The 19,523-nt window shown below is 36.7% G+C and overlaps 1 protein-coding gene across 1 annotated transcript in view; it reads right to left on the bottom strand.

Moving 5' to 3' along the window:
• FGF12 (fibroblast growth factor 12) overlaps positions 1 to 12,858 on the bottom strand; it is a 575,923-nt gene extending 563,065 nt beyond the window's left edge. Inside the window, exons 1-2 of the mRNA XM_049776000.1 lie at positions 12,747 to 12,858; positions 12,427 to 12,573 (exon numbers count right to left, since the gene is read on the bottom strand). Coding sequence (XP_049631957.1) covers positions 12,427 to 12,439 — 13 coding nt within the window. The 5' untranslated portion in view covers positions 12,440 to 12,573; positions 12,747 to 12,858. The remainder of the gene's footprint in view (positions 1 to 12,426; positions 12,574 to 12,746) is intronic.
• Positions 12,859 to 19,523: the final 6,665 nt, after the last annotated feature.

Genomic DNA, 19,523 nt, shown 5'->3' with positions numbered 1-19,523 from the left:
GTAGCCCTTAAGGAACAATGTTGTATTTTCAAAGATAAACCTGGATTAGTTAGGAATAGCGTTCAACACATTGGTGACGGTATAAAAGATTTTGAAAAACATTTCGATGAAGAACAAGGCTGGTACCAGGGCTGGTTTTTCTCTTCTCCTTGGCTTCACACTATCTTGTCCACTATTTTGGGCCCACTCATTAGCCTCATGCTGCTCCTTTCTCTTAGCCCATGGATTTTCCGCAAAATCACTGCCTTTATTAAGAACCAGGTAGATGAACAGGCAAAAACCTCTATTCAGGTTAACTACCAGCATCTAACCCCGCGTGACTCCTGTGAAAACTTGGCTTTAGTCACCAAGCCGCCTTTCCAGCCACTAAGTTTCCAGGAGATAGAGCGCATAGCTAACAAGCGGAGCTCGCTCCGGCACTTGTGCTCTTGGCTGTGGAGACACCTACGACGGGATTAGCAAGGTCCCAGTTAGGGCACGGCCCAAAAAGGCTACAGCGCATAATTCGGATCCCTGTGCACACCCACGGCGTTTGTAGCCACCTTTTAATTGCGGCTTTGGCCGTGTCCGACCTGGTCAAACCTTGTATGCCTAAGACACGGTTCTTCCACCCGCTCACGACTTTCCTTCTTTTATTAGAAGAGAAAGGGGGAGATGTTGGGGACTGACTTGTTTGAGGCCATTTTGCTGTTCTTTCTGCCATATTCCAGCTTTTCACCTTAAAGCTATTTTGCAGTCTTGCTGTAAGTTTTTGAGCTATAGAGAAAGGAATGTGCAACTGTAGATATAATTAACTCTAGCCCGGAGGAGAGCAACACTGTCCGGTACCGTTATCAGAAACTAGGCCTCACTCCTTAAGACCACATTTCGGAGTGAACTAGGCTATTATCAATAAGTGTATGCTACATTGTCTGTTCAAGATCACTGAGGCAGGCACATCTTGCACCACCTGATAATCAAGCAATTAAAAATGCAGCTTGAAGGACACTAGAGGTTTCCATAGAAACAGCACGTTCAGCATAACTTGAAGGTCACCTAGACCCACTGCCCACTTCCTTATTTAGAGAATGCCTAAGTTTCTTTGTTCCTTGAAACCTGAAATATATCCTTGCCTTGTATGGGCCTTCGCGCCAAAAGTATGACTGACATCACCTTTGTACTGCCCCCTTCTCCTTCACTATATAAGAAGGAACTGTAGCCAATAAAGGTACCCTTGAACAGTGAGACGCTGCCTTGGGTCTTTATTATTAACCTCTTTCAGATTTTTTACAGGTGTGGTTGCTCTTCTACTCAGCAAAATAGGAGTGCGGTTGTCTGAGAAGCCTTTCCAGCTAATTCCTGCTGGCCGGGTCCCCCCTGGGGGGGCTTCAGGACCCCGCAGAAAATTTATAATAAATATTGATAAAGTTTTTGTAAAGAGAAGAAATGCACTTCAAATAAAATCAGCCTTACTTTTCTATTATTTTCATATTAAAATCAATTCTTTACTTATGGGCATAAAATTTTACATTATTGTAAATAGTATATAAAACCATATTCACTATTGTATAATTATCAGTTCTAATTACAACTCATATTTTAAAACATTTTAATGACTTTAAATACACATTCCATAGCTATATTTTATTCTTTGCACAGTCAAAAATTCATTTTATTAGTCCTTAAATTTTTTCAGTTTGGATAACATTCATCTGGAAAGAAAAAGTACTTATAATATCTAAAATTATCAGTAGTCAGTCAAAAAATTTAAAATACAGTTTACAAAAATATTGACATTACTTTTCAATGATACTCTTAATAAGAATTTTTGACTTTCCTGTTTAACTTTCCTATTATTTTAAGGAAAGGATGATGATAATTATTGTCAGAGTGGAGAACATCATATCTACAAAAACAAATTCACAAATAACTGATGTAAACTAATATTAATTGTAAAGAATATATAACTAGGGTGAATAAACATTACAATGGCACAATTATAATCTACTAAGTAAAAATGACACTAATTTAATCAAATAAATAGGGAAAATCAATGGTATCTTTAAAGAATCTTAATAGGACACATTTACTGAAGCCCCTACCTAAATATTTCATAGATACTAGGCCACACAAATGCAAAAATGGAAAAAATTAATTATATCTCAATTCTATTTGCAAAAAGAAAGTCACAAATGAAGAAAGTGTCCAGCTCAAATTAATGTAGTGTATTGAGTTATGAATCAGGACTTAAATCTAAAGTCTTCAAAATTCACATACTCAACCTAAGATACGTAAGTACTTTATAAAATAAAGTACAAAAACCAAATAATTCTATACAAAAATGAGAAAAATGAGGGAGGAAAGCTAAAGATATACTTTATTAAAGAAAACCAACAGTCACATGGGAAATAAAAAGTTTCTATCACTATCAAGGAATTGTAAATGAAAACTATAAGGTGATATCAGCTCACAGCTATGAGAATGGCATATATTTATATTTTTCTAAGGCATAAATAAGTGCTGGTGAAGGTGAGTGAAAGAAACCGCAGTAAATTTTCAAAAACTGTTGGTAAATTACAAAAGGGTTCATTTCTGTGGAAAACTGTATGGAGGTTTCATAAAATATTAAAATATTTAAAATTAAATTTAGTATTAATTTTAAAATTAAAATATGATCTCATCAGTTTCACTCATATGTATCTACCAAAGATCTAAAAAACCCAAAAATCTGGAAAAAATTGTGTGCACACCTGCATACGTTACAGCTATATGTACAATAAAGGTCAAGATCCAGAAATATAATAGAAGAGTGAATAAATAATTTGTGCTATACATGAATAATGGAATACTATTCAACTATAAGAAATATGTGATATTACCATGTTTGATAACATGTAAGAAATTAAAGGAGATTTGCTAAGAGAAATAATTCAGAAAATAAAAACAAAAGGAAAATAACTTAATTTTATCATTTCCATATTAAACCAAATTAAAAGAAAAAACACCTTATACCCAAAGCAAATAGCATCCATGCCTTGCATGCAGCCAACTTGGGTTCTATCCCCAACATCCCTTGTGGTACCCTGATCCCTATCAGGAGTTACTCCTGAATGTCCAGCCAGGAGTAAGCCCTGAGCATAGCTGGGCATGGTTTAAAGCAAATAAACAGAAAAACCCTTGGTTCAATTCTAAAGAAATGAAATTACTACAGAGGGGATGAAGAGGGAAAGGTTGAAAGGATAAAGGGGATTCAGGGAACTATGGTCATATTTATTGGTACTTTGATGATGGCTATGATATGCTAACATACATTCAAAGATATATAAAACTATACTCGTAATAATACAGTCTTGTAAATCAATGTTACCTTACTAAAAACAAATCAATTAAAAATCAATTGATTCAACACTCTAGGCTTTTCCTAAAAGCCATTGTAGTCACTCATCCATCACTTACTGCTCGTAGTTGGATCTAGACATATACCTGGTCACAGTAATGCAATCTACAAAACCCAACCAAATAGCAGATTTTTTTCTTAGTTTTAATGTTTTCTCATTTGTCTACAAAACAATTTCTCAATGTATTTCAAATGATCCACTTGGTTATATATATATATATATATATTTTAGTCACATAACATCACATAATTCAGATCATTTGAAATCTAACTAAAACCTGCATGGGGTCCTTAGAATTCAATGTGATAATTAAGAGCAGCCTGATTTGTTTGCTATATATGTCAAATTTAAATATAATTGAGTATAAGAAGACTGAAAACTGGGAAGAGAATATTTTTGTAAGAGATGATAGAAAACAAAAGGCAAATATACTGAAAATATTAAAATGGAAGTTACAAAAACTTAATGTATTAGAGATCCAAAGAAAAGGAAGAAATTTTTCTGAAGGTCCTTCCTTAGAAAACATTCTAAACCCATGTTTTCTAAAATCTGGTCCAATATTAGATTTATTTCATCAGAACATGCATCATGTTTTCTGTGCTTTGGGAATAACTCCAGTGCACAATATCGTGTAAAGCACAGCTTTAGGAAGTCTAATTGCAAAGCAGATAAATATGCTCCCTATGTTTTGAAATTACTGGATGTTTTCCTTGTCTCAGTATAAAGTTTTTTGTTATGGTTACATTATAAGTAAACAATAACTATATCATCTCATTTTGAATCATGAATAAGTTTACAAATAAGCTGTGATATATGCAACTTTTATTTTAACATAGCAAATAAATTTTGTTTGAATCTCAAAGAAGAAAGAAGAGAACAAAATTAATGTTAAATAATTCTGGAAATACTGAAGATATTTCTAAATAAAGCTTCTTTTTAAAAAAAACTGCTTAAATAATTTTATTTCAAATTGCCTATTATAAATAAATAGGTAGCATATGATAATATGCCATAATAAATAATAGGTAATAAATAATAATAGGTAATAAAATTATCTTGTGCATTTTTCTTACAGATCCTCTAAATCCAATCTATATGTAAATAAACTAAGGGCATAAATGCCCCAATATATTTTTGAAATCAGAAACATCTTGGTATTCAGTTTCAAAAAGCTAAAAAGAGTTTGCATTGCCTTGATATTTGCTTAGCAATTTGTTATAAAAGTTTGAAAATTTAAGAAACAAAAACAAAGCACTGTCTTGCCGTGATATTTGTTGGAATGAATGGAGTAGAAAGAGATAAATACCTGTACTGGCAAACCAGTAGTGCAATTTTATCTTGCCTGCTTGAAGAGGAAAATATAATGTGTATAGTTATCTTCTGAATGGCCCCTGAAAGCTTCTTGCTGGTGGTTTTCTTTTTCTTTTTTTTCCCCACAGTCTAGTCCCTTTGGACTACTTCTCAGGCTAATGGCCAGTTTAAAAATGAAGAAAGAGAGAAAAATCTAACCACAGAATAGCTGCTTCCCTTTACTTCTTATACAGAGTTAATGCTCCTCTTTCAATTATTTGTTCTCTCTGAATTGCTGGCAAGGATATGTTTCAGATAAAATGTGGGCAGAGTCTATGTTAAAAGTAAAAAGAAAAAAGAAGGAGAAGACCTGTAGTAAGGGGATGGATAATCGTTGGGACATCTGCCAAGGTACCATCAGCTTTGTCACAGCCAACAAATGCTATAGTTTCACTGGATAGAAGTTCCACATTTCCAAAGACAAGGAGACAGAGACTATTTCAAAGAGTGACTGGAGACAGGCACAAACTAAAATTAGAGCTATAGACATAGATCCTGGAAAAGCTCCCACCATGCTCTGCTTGCAGGAATGCTAATGAGAAGATAAGGATGATGACACTTTGGGGAAAACTATGTGTCTTCTTAGCCTTAGACACTCGCCATCTATTTTACATGTCTATTTCTATCTCAAGCCTGTAAAAATTAAATCTCTCTTCCCTATGTACAACATTTTCACAGGAAAGTGGTTAATGTGAAAAGACAAGGCCCAGGTCTCATGAGCCTTATAGAGTTCCTAATGTGGGACACAGTCACATATTATTGTATCATATTATCCACCATATAAGTTATCTATTGATTCATAATTCATAATATAATATAAATATACTATTGATATTATATTATTATATTACATTACATATAATATGTAATACATCATCCAATGTGTCAGCAATCATCATATACTCATATTTTATAACTTTATCAACAAAACTAAGTTTGAACAAGCTGGGGATATTCCCAGGCCCAGGTGGGAAGAAGTCAACTACTCACACATTTTATATCAATAGTATAGAATAAGTACAAAAGAAATTCCTGTTGGCAAATGCAATCCTTTGCTAAAGTTAAAGAATATCAATGCAGTATGCTTGCTGCTAAAACTATAAGAATGGCAAAGGACCAATTTCTCCTTTCCAGAAAGAATTGCAAGGAATAGACAAGCACAACTAATCATGACAAATTTTGTTCTGATTCTAAAGAACTCAACTTTGCTTTTGCACTGAGTTTAATTTTATGACATGCATTGAGTTTCATTTTAATTAAATATTTTTATTTAAAGCATTGTGATTTTCAAAATTATTCAGACTTAACTTTTATACTTACAATGTTTCAGCACCAATCCCACCACCAATGTCAACCTACCTCTACCAATATTCTGAGTCCCTCCCCTTACCTGCTCCCTCACTTTGCAGCTTTTTAAGTTTAATTGTTAAAGTTTATACTTATGATTTCACTATTGTTTACTCTGTGGCTTAGATATTTAGTTCTGTCCTTTTTTTTCACCACCAATGCACCTGATTCCCCCTGGTCCCTGCACTCTGTTATTTCACATCTGTCTTTCTCCTTCTCCACTCAATTTCTTTCCTACTCCTCACTATACTTAGAGGCCAAAAGTCTTCTAGACAACCCTCACTTAAACACTTGCATTCTTTCATGAGTTTAATTTTTAACATGATAATATGGTATGGGGCTCCAGGTGGATCATTTTTAAAAATTTTTAAAAAGCAAAATAAAGTTGCAAGACACCAAGAAATCTTGAGCTTCTGTGACATGAAAGAAAAATTCTTAGTTGCAGAATTTAAGGGAAGTGTATTACATATAGTAAAATACATATATTCAACATTCTTTGGGAAAAATTATGTCTCATATATGCTATTTATAACTGTCAATATGTGACAAATTAGGAAAATATTATTAACAAATCCAATATGCATTATTGGTCACTTGGTAGGAATAAACCACCATACCTAATGGGATCAGTATTTGAGAAGTTTCAAGACATAAAAGGACAAGGGTAAGAAAATATAGTAGCTCACTAACCATCCACTTCAGACACATCTGTATATTAACAAACCTCAAGATAACCTATGTTAGGCAAAGGTTACTAAATAATTAGTCAGTTGAACATCTTGTAGAGTACATACTTAGCTACAGTTTAAAAACTGTCCCACAGAAAAATTTTGTTAAAGAGACTTAAGAGGAACAAAAGGAAAGTATTATTGCTGTAGAATGTTAAATGCCTCTATAGAGGTCATTAATCACTGGAAGACTTTATATTCTAACCTCCTGGGTAGACTACTAGAACTCTGAAAAATGAATTGAAAAGAGATTTACAATGTTCAAAATCCATAACTCTCCAGCCTGTCCACATATCCCCAGACTATAAGCTCCTGTAGGGCAAACCAAAACACTATTTATATCTCCATCCCAGACATTGAACAATGTGATTGGAACAACAGGGCAGCTCAATAAATATTTTGAATTAAATAAAATGAACACTTTAACATTTAAGAATCTTGAACCTCAGGGGTCAGCGCAATAGTATAGTGGTAGGGTACTTGCCTTACACATAGCCAACCCAGGTTCAATTTCTAATATCCCATAAGGTACATGAAACACCACCAGCAGTGATTCCTAAGTGCAGATCCAGTAATGTGTGGGGCCACAGTTAAACAAAATTACAAAAACTCTCAAACCTCAAAGAGAAAAAGTATTTTTCTCAAAGGTACATTCATAGTTGGGTAAAGAAAAGTAATCCCCTATGTCCAGTGTCTGTTCCTCTATATGTCTGGGTTTTTTAACTGCATTTAACTAATTTTTACCACAATGACCTCAATGCTTCCATCATGTTTTAACCCCAGTTACTCCCTAGTTCACTTTTAGTATCTCTGCTATAGACATTTGCTTTTTCTCCTTATAGGTGAACTCTTCTAACTAACCTGGTTTCAAATAAAAGATGATCCTATACTACGTCATGCCACTGTCTGAACTTTAATACCTGGTATGACACCCAGGACAGAGTTTAGTTTTCATCGAGAACACACATGCAGTTTTCTATAGCAAAGCAATCAGAGTACTTCCTTTTATGTTCTAGAATTAAACTGATGATTCAAGTAGCCAAACTTCTTTTACTTTTCCAAATTTACTGGATGCATGACCTTGAAATGATAAACTAATTAAAATTATTTAATCAACATACACAAAGTCCTTATTATGTCAGTGAAAATGTTGTTTGAGGTAAGAATACCAGAAAGTTAGAGGTTCAGATTATTCATAAAAAGGCTTTGCTTACTAGAAGGCTAAATTTATTAGTGGATATTTTATAACAAGATCTTTCAGATCAGAGATCGCACTTTTTACATTATCAGAATGACGTATATTAGAAACAATAAAATGTTCAGTTAAGTGTGCTTAAGAAAAGGTCACATAAATTACAATGCTGATTTAAAAAAATTAAACCTATGAAGGACAACAGTCACATAAAGAATGTCCCAAATCATATTTGAGGAATATGGAACAGTATTTTGGAGCAACTGACATATCAAAATAATCTCCAAAGAACTGAACAGAGATTTATGTTCATGGGAATTGTACAATATTGTACTTATTCTCTTGAATGTGTGCCCTGATGTAAGAAGTCTAATGTTACACTACTATGAATTAATATTGGAATATCGTTATATGATGGACTTATATGATAAATGCTTAAAGATAATTTGGTGTTGAAAGCAAGTTATTTGAGGAAGATCACAATGTTTAAAAGTGAGGCCATTTTCTGATCTAACATGGAAACAAATGCTTCTTTTGAACTGCATTTTTATTCTTTTCAAAAACCACTCTTAGGGTTATGACACAATCATATAAACAGATGCTTTAATATTGATGATTGAGATGATATCTAATGTCTACTGAGGTGCCTAGAGAGGCATCCTTCGTAGATGCATACAATCAATTCCCTGAGATCTAAACATGTGCTTTCTAAACTTTTATATGCATTCAATAAGCACATTTTGTTAAATTACCAATATGATTAACTTTCGAATAGGGTTTGCGATTCTTCAATACTAATTCCCAGTAATTACTAATGCTTCTCTGTAGATTACAAGTAGCAAGAGTCTAGATTCTTGAGTATCTCTGGCTATTCAGTAGCATCAGTTGGATTATTTTGAAATATCTATCCCCAAATCTCCTCCAGAGCCAATTAAATCATAGTGGTAATGACATGGTCTAAACATCATACTTTAAAAGTTCTAAAGGTGGGGCCAGAATACAGCAGTTAGGGAATTTGCCTTTTATGTGGTTAATCCAGGTTCAATCCCTTGCATCCTATATGCTTAACCCAAACTGACCAGGAATGATTCCTGTATTCAGAGCCAGGAGTAAGTTGAGCACAGTGGAGTGTTACCTCTCCCCCCCCCTTCAAAAAAAAAAGTTCTGTAGTGTTTCTAATGTACCACCAGCTTTAGGCTGAGAACATAGTTTGACAAAGAAAAAATTGGCGGAAAATGAAAGAAGGATTTTTCCTTCACTCTAAATAAAATTTCTGATTTTGATGTATCTTTAAATACTTGGGGATTTTGTTGTTATCATTTTTGTTTTAAAATCAAATTATTTTTCAATAAGACTGCAGCAGAGCTCAAGATTCTACAATTCTGCAAAGCTAGTCTGTGAAATATACTTTAGATTATTGAGTTGAATCAGTCTCAACCATTGCTTCACTGGGGATATTTTTCTTTTCTTTCTTTTCTCTTTGCTTTTCTTTTCTCTTTAGGGGGGTTGTTTATATTTTGAGGGGGAGTCACACCCGACAGCAGCAGCACTCAGGGTTACTCCTGGCTCCGCTCAGAAGTCGCTCCTAGTGAGGGACCATATGGGATGCTGGGATTTGAACTGGGGCCTGTCCTGTGTTGGCTGCATGCAAGGCAAACACCTTACCTCTGTGCTATCGCTCAGGCCCCTTTTATTTTAACTTTTAACTAAGGCTTCTTCTTTGCCTTAACATTCTAATGTGAATAATATGGAGTTAAAGCCAAGCATAAAGATGTTTTGAAGCATGCAAGATTCTACTACACAGTAGTTTGTAAACCTTTCTGGCATATCCATTTCTGCTGTTTACCAACATATGTATTAGAGATATTAATTATTATGGTGTATAAAAATAACTGAAATTAGACCATGAAATTATTGCAAGATTAGTTGATTTGTTTTCTTCTAACTTTTACTCTGAACAGCAGGAATTGATGTAAACCAATAAGGAAGCAAAGCCAAAATCTCATTTGTAAATAACTAATGTTCAACTGGTTGAAAACTGTGGAAAGTGCTCTAAGAAAAGTTTTAAATGCCAAAAGGTCATGCTGGCAACAGAATTCAAGATGAATTGGACCAGCCATTTGATTTGTTTTCTGGATTAAAAAAATCACGAAAACTAAACTGAATCAGGCAATATTTTGAATCTATTTTAAAGGTGTTTTAGCAGAACAATATAATTATATGAACTTAACATTTGAAAATGTATTGTTGGAATTAGATTAGGATCTGTGGGATAATAAGTTTGTACATGATAAAGTATGAAAGGGAATGGGATAGTAGAATGGGATGTGGGTTTTTAGAATGGGATTATGGGATATGGGTTCACTCCTCTAGCATACTTTTTTCTTGAATAAAAATTTCTATTCATTTCCATTTTTTTTGTTTTGCCATTTAAGTCAAATTAAAATGTGAGACCAATAAGCAAATACCCATACTAACGTGATCACTATCAAGCTAATTCAGCTGTATAAAGGAAGTTTCAGAAATATAATATAGAAAGACTATCATCTATTCATTTGCCTGAGGTGATCATATTACTTCTGCAAAATTGGCTTAGGACAAAAATCTTTCTTTGCTTTTGGGTCACTGATATGATTTATATCTCTATCAACATTTTATGTTATTAGTGAAATGTCCAGTCTGCCTATTCTCAGATATATTTCTGAGATTATTTCTCCTTCCCTTAGTCCCCAAACTAGCAGAAGAGTTAAAACTCTACTTTAATTAAACTGAACTATAAACTTCCTGAAACTTTGAGTGGTCAGAGCATATTTTCTAAGCAAAGAGGGCAAACAAGAAATTATTTCAAGAGACAAACCCTTGTTATGATATACCAGGAATTAGGATATAAATTGTGCTAAAGACATTACCAAAAATCTTTACCAAATAATCTTAATCACCAAATAAAAGGATCCCTCTATATGTACACACACACAAACATACAGACTCAGCCACACATGCACACTGTCATAGTAAAGTGACATTCTACTGTATTAACCTTATGTTCCCCAAATAATCAATTAGAATATTACAAAATGGACAGGGTTCTTATTTAAAATCAGGTTCTACTATAGACTGAATAAGCATATATTTCATATGTACATATAGAAATGGATTTCCTCATGTATAAAGAGTTGATAGTCATGCATATATCCATCAGCTAATTAGAAGAATAATTTGTCTCAACTAAAAATTGTTAGCTATTGCTAAATATATGCTAATTCAGTTCTTTTCATGCTTATTACCTAGGTTCAAATATTTCACTCTACTAATAAATTACTTAAAATACTTTGTTGAAGATAATCTGCTCTCATTTGGCACTCTTCATTAATCAGTCCAGAAATAGGGTAACCCACCACCACTCCCTCATCCATCCTGAGCATACTACCATGATGACTGACATTCCTGGTTTAAAAATAAAAACCTTGTTTTAAATATAGCATCCCGAGTTCAGGGTAATGAATATAGTTTCATAAAAGTTGACATCATTTCTTCTGATTTTACCAAAATTAAACAAATGTCGTATATCTACTGGATATCTGTCCACATCACTCAAAGCTCGTGCAACCTGGTGGGCGTTTTAAGGATGAAGAAGAGGAAAGAGACCTGCATAGATAAGAGTTTCGTCCAAAGGAGAACCAATCTCACTGTTACATAGCCATTTTGTTCATGTGTATTAAATATGTCATCCGAAGTTGATTTTTACAGTTCAGTTACCAGTATAGACACATTATGCAGGCTTATTTAGGAGAAGAATATTAATATATACATGTCCAGAACTAGTAATGCATCATGCTTGGGAGCCAAAGAGTGCTCTGATACACTGTTCTTAGAGGTCAGTTCTCAAGCACAATTTCAAACAGACCCAATTTCTCTGCTGATACATATTCAAAATGCAGTACGATGTAGTCATATACACCCAGAAATACCATCTTCAGAGGTGGGGGGGTGGAGAAATTCAAATATTTTTATAGAGCAATGTATTGTTGTATAGAAGATACAAACGTGCTTGTCAGCAATCTGAATCCAAATAAAATAGATGGATGATTTCAACCATTCTACAGAAAAGAAATATGCAATATGCTTTACTAACATATCTCTCCACCCCCACTCTCTAGAGGCTGCCCCCTCCACCACCCCAAAAGAAAAAAAAAACCACTCATCACACTTCACTACGCAACTGATGGAGTATTAAACACCGTCTTCCAAGCTGTGGGAGTTGAAGAGAAGTCGCCTTCCTGCCACGCTTCCCTGGTACTGCAATGAGCATCTAGCATCTCTTATCGACCTAGTCTGAGGCTCGGTCCCCGAGCACTGCAGTCCCCTCGCTGAGGACTGCCCTGGCCACACGCACAGGAGGCGGAAAGCCCTCTGCTGGGGGCCAGCCACATACCTTTGCTCTCCATCTCGGTCCTTGTCGAGTGCTGGGAAGTTCAATGGAAGTTGGCAGGAAGATGTGGGCCCGCTGGAGATCCCCAGATCTGGAAAGCCAATCTGATGATTGCGCTCTGACTGCCTTCCTTCCTTCCCTGCAGGCTTCCTGAAAGATGGGATTTCTTAAATCTTGAGGCTGCCATCAGCCACAAAAGGACACTTAGCAGCAGCAGCAGATTGCCTCAATAGGGAGAGAGCATCTGCTGCTGAAAGGCATGCACGGTGCCCGCAGACTGGTTTGGAATGATTTAATTTATTTGATTAATTATATTGTTTTACCTGGCTCTGGGAGCTGCAAGCCGGAGCTGTCCGCTGAGCGTGGTGCTGCAGGTGTAGTGACAGCTCATCCCACTTCGCTGGCTGGAGGCACAGCGGATCTGCCTGGGCGCTGGCACGCATGCGCGGGGCGTCCCCCCCTCCCCTATTCGCCGTCTTCTGCACCTCCGTCCCCCCCTTTTTGCCTCTCTCCCCAATAGGGTCCTCCGTTATCCCCGCTGACGAGCTGCATGGAGCATTCGGTCACAGGGAAGCGCTGCTAAGAATAAACGCCGGACCGGATTTTCCTTGGCGAAGTAGAAAACGGATTGGGTTGAGGCTGTGCAGCAGCCCTAGCCTATGTTTCTGGGCCACATTACAGAAGCCTTACAGAAAAGCAAGGGTCTCGGAGGAAAGGCACGGTGTCATCCCGAAGAGCAGAAGAGAAGGAGTGGAAGGAGGTCATGAACCTTACTTGATCATCCCAATTTGGGGTCCTCTGCTTAGTGGCTGCAGTCACTTCTCAGGTGTTGTGTCCCCCCCCGACACACACACACACACACACAACACACACACACACACAACACACACACACACACACACACACCACGATTCCTCTTTGCTTCTAGGTATTCGCATTTGTTTTGCTGGTAGGGGTGGGGATAGAGTGTATAGTCCTGGAAGTCCCAAAGATTATTCATAATATTTGCCAACTTCTCTGCTGCTCAAAATCGTGATTTTTGTCTTCTGCCTGAGATCCTCTGGCCTCCGCTTTCAAAACTATTCCATGAACAGGCTCTAGACTTTCAAGTTTTCCAAATCAAAATGCTGAGAACATTTGGGTTGTGCTCTTTCTGCCCTTTTTTTTTTAACAGCTATAGAACAAAAAGCTGGTGCCCCAAAAATGAGGCATCCTTGATTTGAAAATAAAAACTTAAAAATTGTACACGTAATAATTTTAGTAAGGTGCAGGGGAAGAAAATTCTTTCTTTAGTATAAGATGCTAGAACTCAAATCCTTAAAAGTACACTTTCAGATGAGAATATAGCTTATTTTTGTTGTATTTAGGGCACCATGATTTATGCCACTACTCATGGCAGGGTTTCTTGCTTAAGACTACCAACACCACACCCTTCACCATTGTTCACATATAAGAGTTTTGTTTATTGGTTTATTGGTTTGTAGGTTGTTTATTGGTTGTTGGTCGATTGGTCAGGGCTTACTCCTAGCTCTGCTCACGGATATCATTCCGGGGGGGGGGGGTTAGGAAAGGAGATTGTAAGTGATACTGATGATGGCAACCTACTTGTGCTTTAGGGCAAGGTAAGTTCCCTACCCACTGTACTATCTCTTTTGCCCTATCAGAGAATTTATAAAGCCTACATAATGAGCTTATGAGCATAACGTTTAATAAGAGCGGTGAGTCTCTATTGACAAGCTATTTTCCAATAGGCCAAATTCTCCTCACTTAAGATAGTCTCTTCTTGAGAATAATCAATTTACTTTCAGGGATCAAAAATAACACATAAAAATTTTTTACAGTCCAAAGAACACAAAACCCCCTTCATGGTAGACATTGAACTCCAACTTTTCAAAATTCTAAGTTATAAAATGTGCTACCCAAAACAATTCTAAGATTAACTCTAATTCATTTTCTTCATGATCCAGAGGTATCCTGGGAATTTCTTTTTTTTTCTTTTCTTTTCTTTCTTTCTCTTTCTCTTTCTTTCTTTCTATCTTTTTTCTTTTCTTTCTTCCTTCCTTAGTTTTTTCTTTCTTTTACTTTTTTTGGGGGGTACCCACAACCGGTAATGCTATGTACTCAGAAATCACTTCTGGCTTGGGGAACCATATGGGATGCTGGGGGATAGAACCGCAGGCCATCCTGGGTCAAACATATGCAAGGCAAGTGCCCTACTGCTGCTCCATCAATCTGGCCCAGGTGTTCTTGAAATTTCTAATCCTCTCAGGTCACTATTACAAATAGTCATCATAATGATTTAGCCAAACATGACTTTTCTTAGCAGAGGATTCCCTTTAATGCAGTGCTGTGACCAACGCCTGTCTCCAGAGCCAGCCAATGTAAATATCCCAGTATTGTACCATGTTGAAAGCTCTGCTAAACTACTCCTAACCTGTGATCTCTACTACTACTCTATGCCCAAGTGTATATTTGAGGGAAAATTCACGATACTCAATATTTCCTTTAAGGTGGATAGATTTAGGAAGGAGGCAGAGTGTTTAAGTTTTCTTTATTGAGTTAAATCATTTTGGGGGATATTTTGGGGGGGTTTAGGTCACACCTGGCAGTGCTCAGGGGTTACTCCTGAGTCCATGCTCAGAAATCACTCCTGGCAGGCTCGGGGGGCCATATGGGACACCGGGATTCAAACCAATGACCTTCTGCATGAAAGGCAAACACCTTACCTCCATGCTATCTCCCCGGCCCCGAGTTAAATCATTTTGACTTCTAACAGAATACTCTGTTAGATGCTATTTTCCTCTCCAAAAATTTAAGATGCCAGTAGAGTCAATACTTAATATGTCAATCCTTAATAGTTATTATTTTACCTATAGAAATGTAGAGGCAATACTTGATCAGAATTGCATACTGCAGAAAGGCTCAAACCTGGAGAATCTTGCCCCACAAACAGATGCAGGTGGACCATCTGCTCCAAGAGGATCTTATATAATGCCACCCCTTTATTTATAGTTAACCAGAAGGGCCAGCTAGTTAATACATTTTAATTATTTCAATATGCAACTCAAAAACTAGATGCCTTAATAAATAAAAAATAATCCAATTTAAAGTTCAATATTTGCTCTGACATTCAATATTTTTCCGTTATCTAATTTCCATATCTAATGTACCTTTCCAGTCATCTTCCAGTTACGTTCATAAAGAATAATTGCTATTATCCTCAAGATTTTTCTTCTTTGTGCCTGTGTTAACATAGTTATCTTTGGATTATCTTCAGTTTTCTCTAGTATTCGTGCAAATCAATATATATATATTGATATATATCATGTATATATATATATATATATATAATATTGGGGACAGAGAGGTGGCGCTAAAGGTAAGGTGTCTGCCTTGCAAGCGCTAGCCAAGGAAGGACCACCATTCGATCCCCCAGTGTCCCAAGCCAGGGGCAATTTCTGAGCATCAAACAGGTGTGGCCCCCAAAACCAAAAAAAAAAAAAATATATATATATGTATATACACATGATATATATCAATATATATTCAAATCTTGTATTTTACTCAGGATTCAAATAAAACTAATTCTGCATTCTTCCCTTATCCTTTGTTGGGAATTTTGTGGGAAGAAGATTGTCATATCCTTACCTCTACATGCATTAATTACTTCACTACTATTTTGTATCATAATCAGTTTTGTGCATACTCATTTGTGTATCCTTTATTATGTAACATATACTACAGAGGAAACTATGCCTGCCCAGTGGGGCCCGACCATGAGAAATTGTGAGTGCTGCCTGTGTGTGTCTGTCTCCTGTCCTGTCGCTTGAACCTCTTGAGAGTGGGCCGAAAAGAAGCTCTAGCAGAGCACAGCCGCTCCGCTTCACTATGCGGCTGTGCGATCTTTCTAAGGAAAGAATGCCATTGAAACAAGAAGAAAAAATCACACTAAGAACTGTGCTGGAGGCTGAACTCAGCTGGAACTCAGATGCCAGCACCCCTATCTGCTTGTCTTCTGTGCTGTGCTCCATTTTTGGCCTAATTTCATCCTGTGCGTGGCTCATCTGCAGGCGGCTTGCATTCCCTGGAGCCTTCCCTGGTGCTGAGCTTACATGCCCAGAAAGGGGAAGCCGCTGAACTCTGCTGGAACTCAGATGCCAGCACCCCTAGCTGCCTGTCTTCTGTGTTGTGCTCCATTTTTGGCCTGATTTCATCCTGTGTGTTGCTCATCTGCAGAAGGCTCTCCTTCCCTGGAAGCTTCCCTGGAGCTGACCTTACACGCCCAGAAAGGGGAAACCACTGAACTCTGCTGGAACTCAGATGCCAGCACCTCTATCTGCCTGTCTTCTGTGCTGTGCTCCATTTTCGGCCTGATTTTATTCTGTGTGTGGCTCATCTGAGGATGGCTCGCCTTCCCCTGGAGCCTCCCCTGGAGGTGAGTTTACAAGCCCAGAAAGGGTGGAGCCAGAGGAGCATGGCCACTCTGTTTTGCTTCCTGGCTGTGTACATCATTTAGCCAATGAAAACAACCACAACACGTAGAAAAACCCACAATACAAGTGTGACAATGGGGAAACAACGCAGGCCAGTGCCAAACATAGAGAATGATGATGGCAACTATGATGACTTAAACATGACCAACCAACTAGTCAGTCTCTCAGATAAGGAGGTTAGAGTTGCAATATGGAAGATGTTCAAAGAACTCAAAGAAAGTATAGAAGAGAACACTAATAAGAATCAAGAGAATATGAAGATAGAAATCAGAAAACTCCAAACTGAAATTTCAGGTCAAATAACAGGTCTGAAAAATTTAGTAGATGAATTGAAGAAAAACATGGTTGAGCTTTCCCATGAGTTAAAGCAACTGAGGATAGAATTAGTACTCTGGAAGATGAGATGAATAACAATTTCATACAGCAAAAGAAATTGGGAAAAAAGCCTTAGATCAAATGAACAATGGAAAAATTACTCAAAGAATGGGAACAGATAAAAATAGAAGTCTATGATAAGCTCAACAGAAACAACTTAAGAATCATTGAAGTCCCAGAGACCCAGGAAGAAAATCTCCAGGAAGAATCAACGGTCAAGAACATCATTAAAGAGAAACTACCAGAGCTAATGAATACATTAGCTGCATACCCGAAGAGTACCAACTAAAAGAGACCCCAGAAAAAAACACCCCAAGACACATCCCAGTCACAATAACGAATCCCACAATAGAGACAGAATTCTGAAAGCAGCAAGATCAAAAAGAGAAATAACATTTAAGGGAACATCCTTGAGATTTACTGCAGACCTGTCACTGGAAACACTCAAGGCCAGAAGGCAGTGGTGGGACATAGCGACAAAACTCAATGAAATAAATACTTTGCCTAGAATACTGCACCCAACAAAATTCACTTTCAGGTTTGAAGGAACAATACATGGTTTCACAGACAAACAACAGCTCAGAAACTTTACTAATTCAAAACATTCTTAAAAGAAAAACTGAATGGCCTATTTTAAGACAAGACTGACCAACAGACACACCAAACTCTGATATAAAGATGGCACCAACTCCCAGGACAATTCTTTCTCTCAATGTCAATGGACTAAATGCACCAGTTAAAAGACACAGAGTGGCTAAATGGATCAAAAACTCAATCCAACCTTCTGCTGCCTACAAAAAATGCACTTGAATAGTCAGAACAAACATAGACTCAAAATAAAAGGTTGGAGGAAAATCATCCAAGCAAACAACACCCATAAAAAAGCTGGAGTGGCCATACTAATATCAGATGATGCAAACTTTATACTTAGGAAAGTTGTAAGAGACAAAGACGGACATTTTGTATTAATCAAGGGATACGTACAGCAGGACAAAATCACTCTCCTAAACATATATGCACCAAATGAGGGGCCAGAAAAATATTTAATAAAATTGTTGACAAATATGAAAAATAATATCAATAACAACACAATAATTGTGGGAGACCTCAACACGGCATTTTCAACACTTGACAGGTCAACCAGATTGAAACCCAATAGGAATATACTAGACCTGAAGAGAGAAATGGAAGAAAGAGGCCTAGCAATATATACAGGACACTCCACCCCAGAAGCCTGGATACACATTCCTCTCTAATGTACATGGGACATTCTCCAGGATAGACTACATGCTAGCACATAAAACATACCTCCATAATATCAAGAGGATAGAAATTTTGCAGGCTACCTTCGCTGACCACAAGGCCCTAAAATTATATGTGAATTACAAAGGGACACAAAAGAAAAACTTTAATACCTGGAAGTTAAACAGCCTAATACTGAATAACCAGTGGGTCGGAGATAAAATCAAAGAGGAAATCAAAACCTTCCTAGAAGCAAATGACAATGGAGATACAAACTATCAGAACCTAAGGGACACAGCAAAAGCGGTACTGAGAGGAAAATTTATAGCTTTGCAAGCACACATCAGGAAAGAAGGGGCATACCTGAATAGCTTATTGACGCAGCTCATAGAATTAGAAAGTACTCAGCAAAAGAACCCAAAAATAGGGAGACAGAAGGGAATAACAAAGCTGAGAGTAGAAATCAATGAAGGGGAAACCCGAAAAACAATCCAAAAGATCAACAAATGCAGAAGTTGGTTCTTTGAAAAAATAAACAAGATTGATAGACCACTGGCAAAACTAACAAAGAAAGAGAGAGAAATTTGATAACTTGTATTAGGAATGAAAAAGGAAAGATCACTACTGGTATGGTAGAGATTCAAAGAGTAATCAGAAACTACTTTGAGAAACTCTATGCCAATAAAAATGAAAACATGGAAGAAATGGATAAATTTTTGGAATCTTATAATCTTCCACGGTTAAATGAAGAGGATGTAGCATATCTAAACACACCCATCACTTTTGAGGAAATTAAGACAGTAATCAAATGTCTGCCCAAAATCAAAAGTCCAGGCCCAGATGAATTTACTAGTGAATTCTTTCAAACCTTTCAAGAGGAACTTCTACCAATCCTGGCAAGACTCTTTCATGAAATCAAAAAAACAGGAACACTTCCAAATAGCTTTTATGAAGCCAACATCACCTTGATACGTAAACCAGGCAGAGATG

The sequence above is a fragment of the Suncus etruscus genome, chromosome 6 (assembly GCF_024139225.1).
Source record: "Suncus etruscus isolate mSunEtr1 chromosome 6, mSunEtr1.pri.cur, whole genome shotgun sequence".
Classification (NCBI taxonomy): Eukaryota; Metazoa; Chordata; class Mammalia; order Eulipotyphla; family Soricidae; genus Suncus; species Suncus etruscus.
The sequence above is the reverse complement of the archived record's forward strand: the minus strand, read 5'-3'. Positions and strand labels throughout refer to the sequence as shown.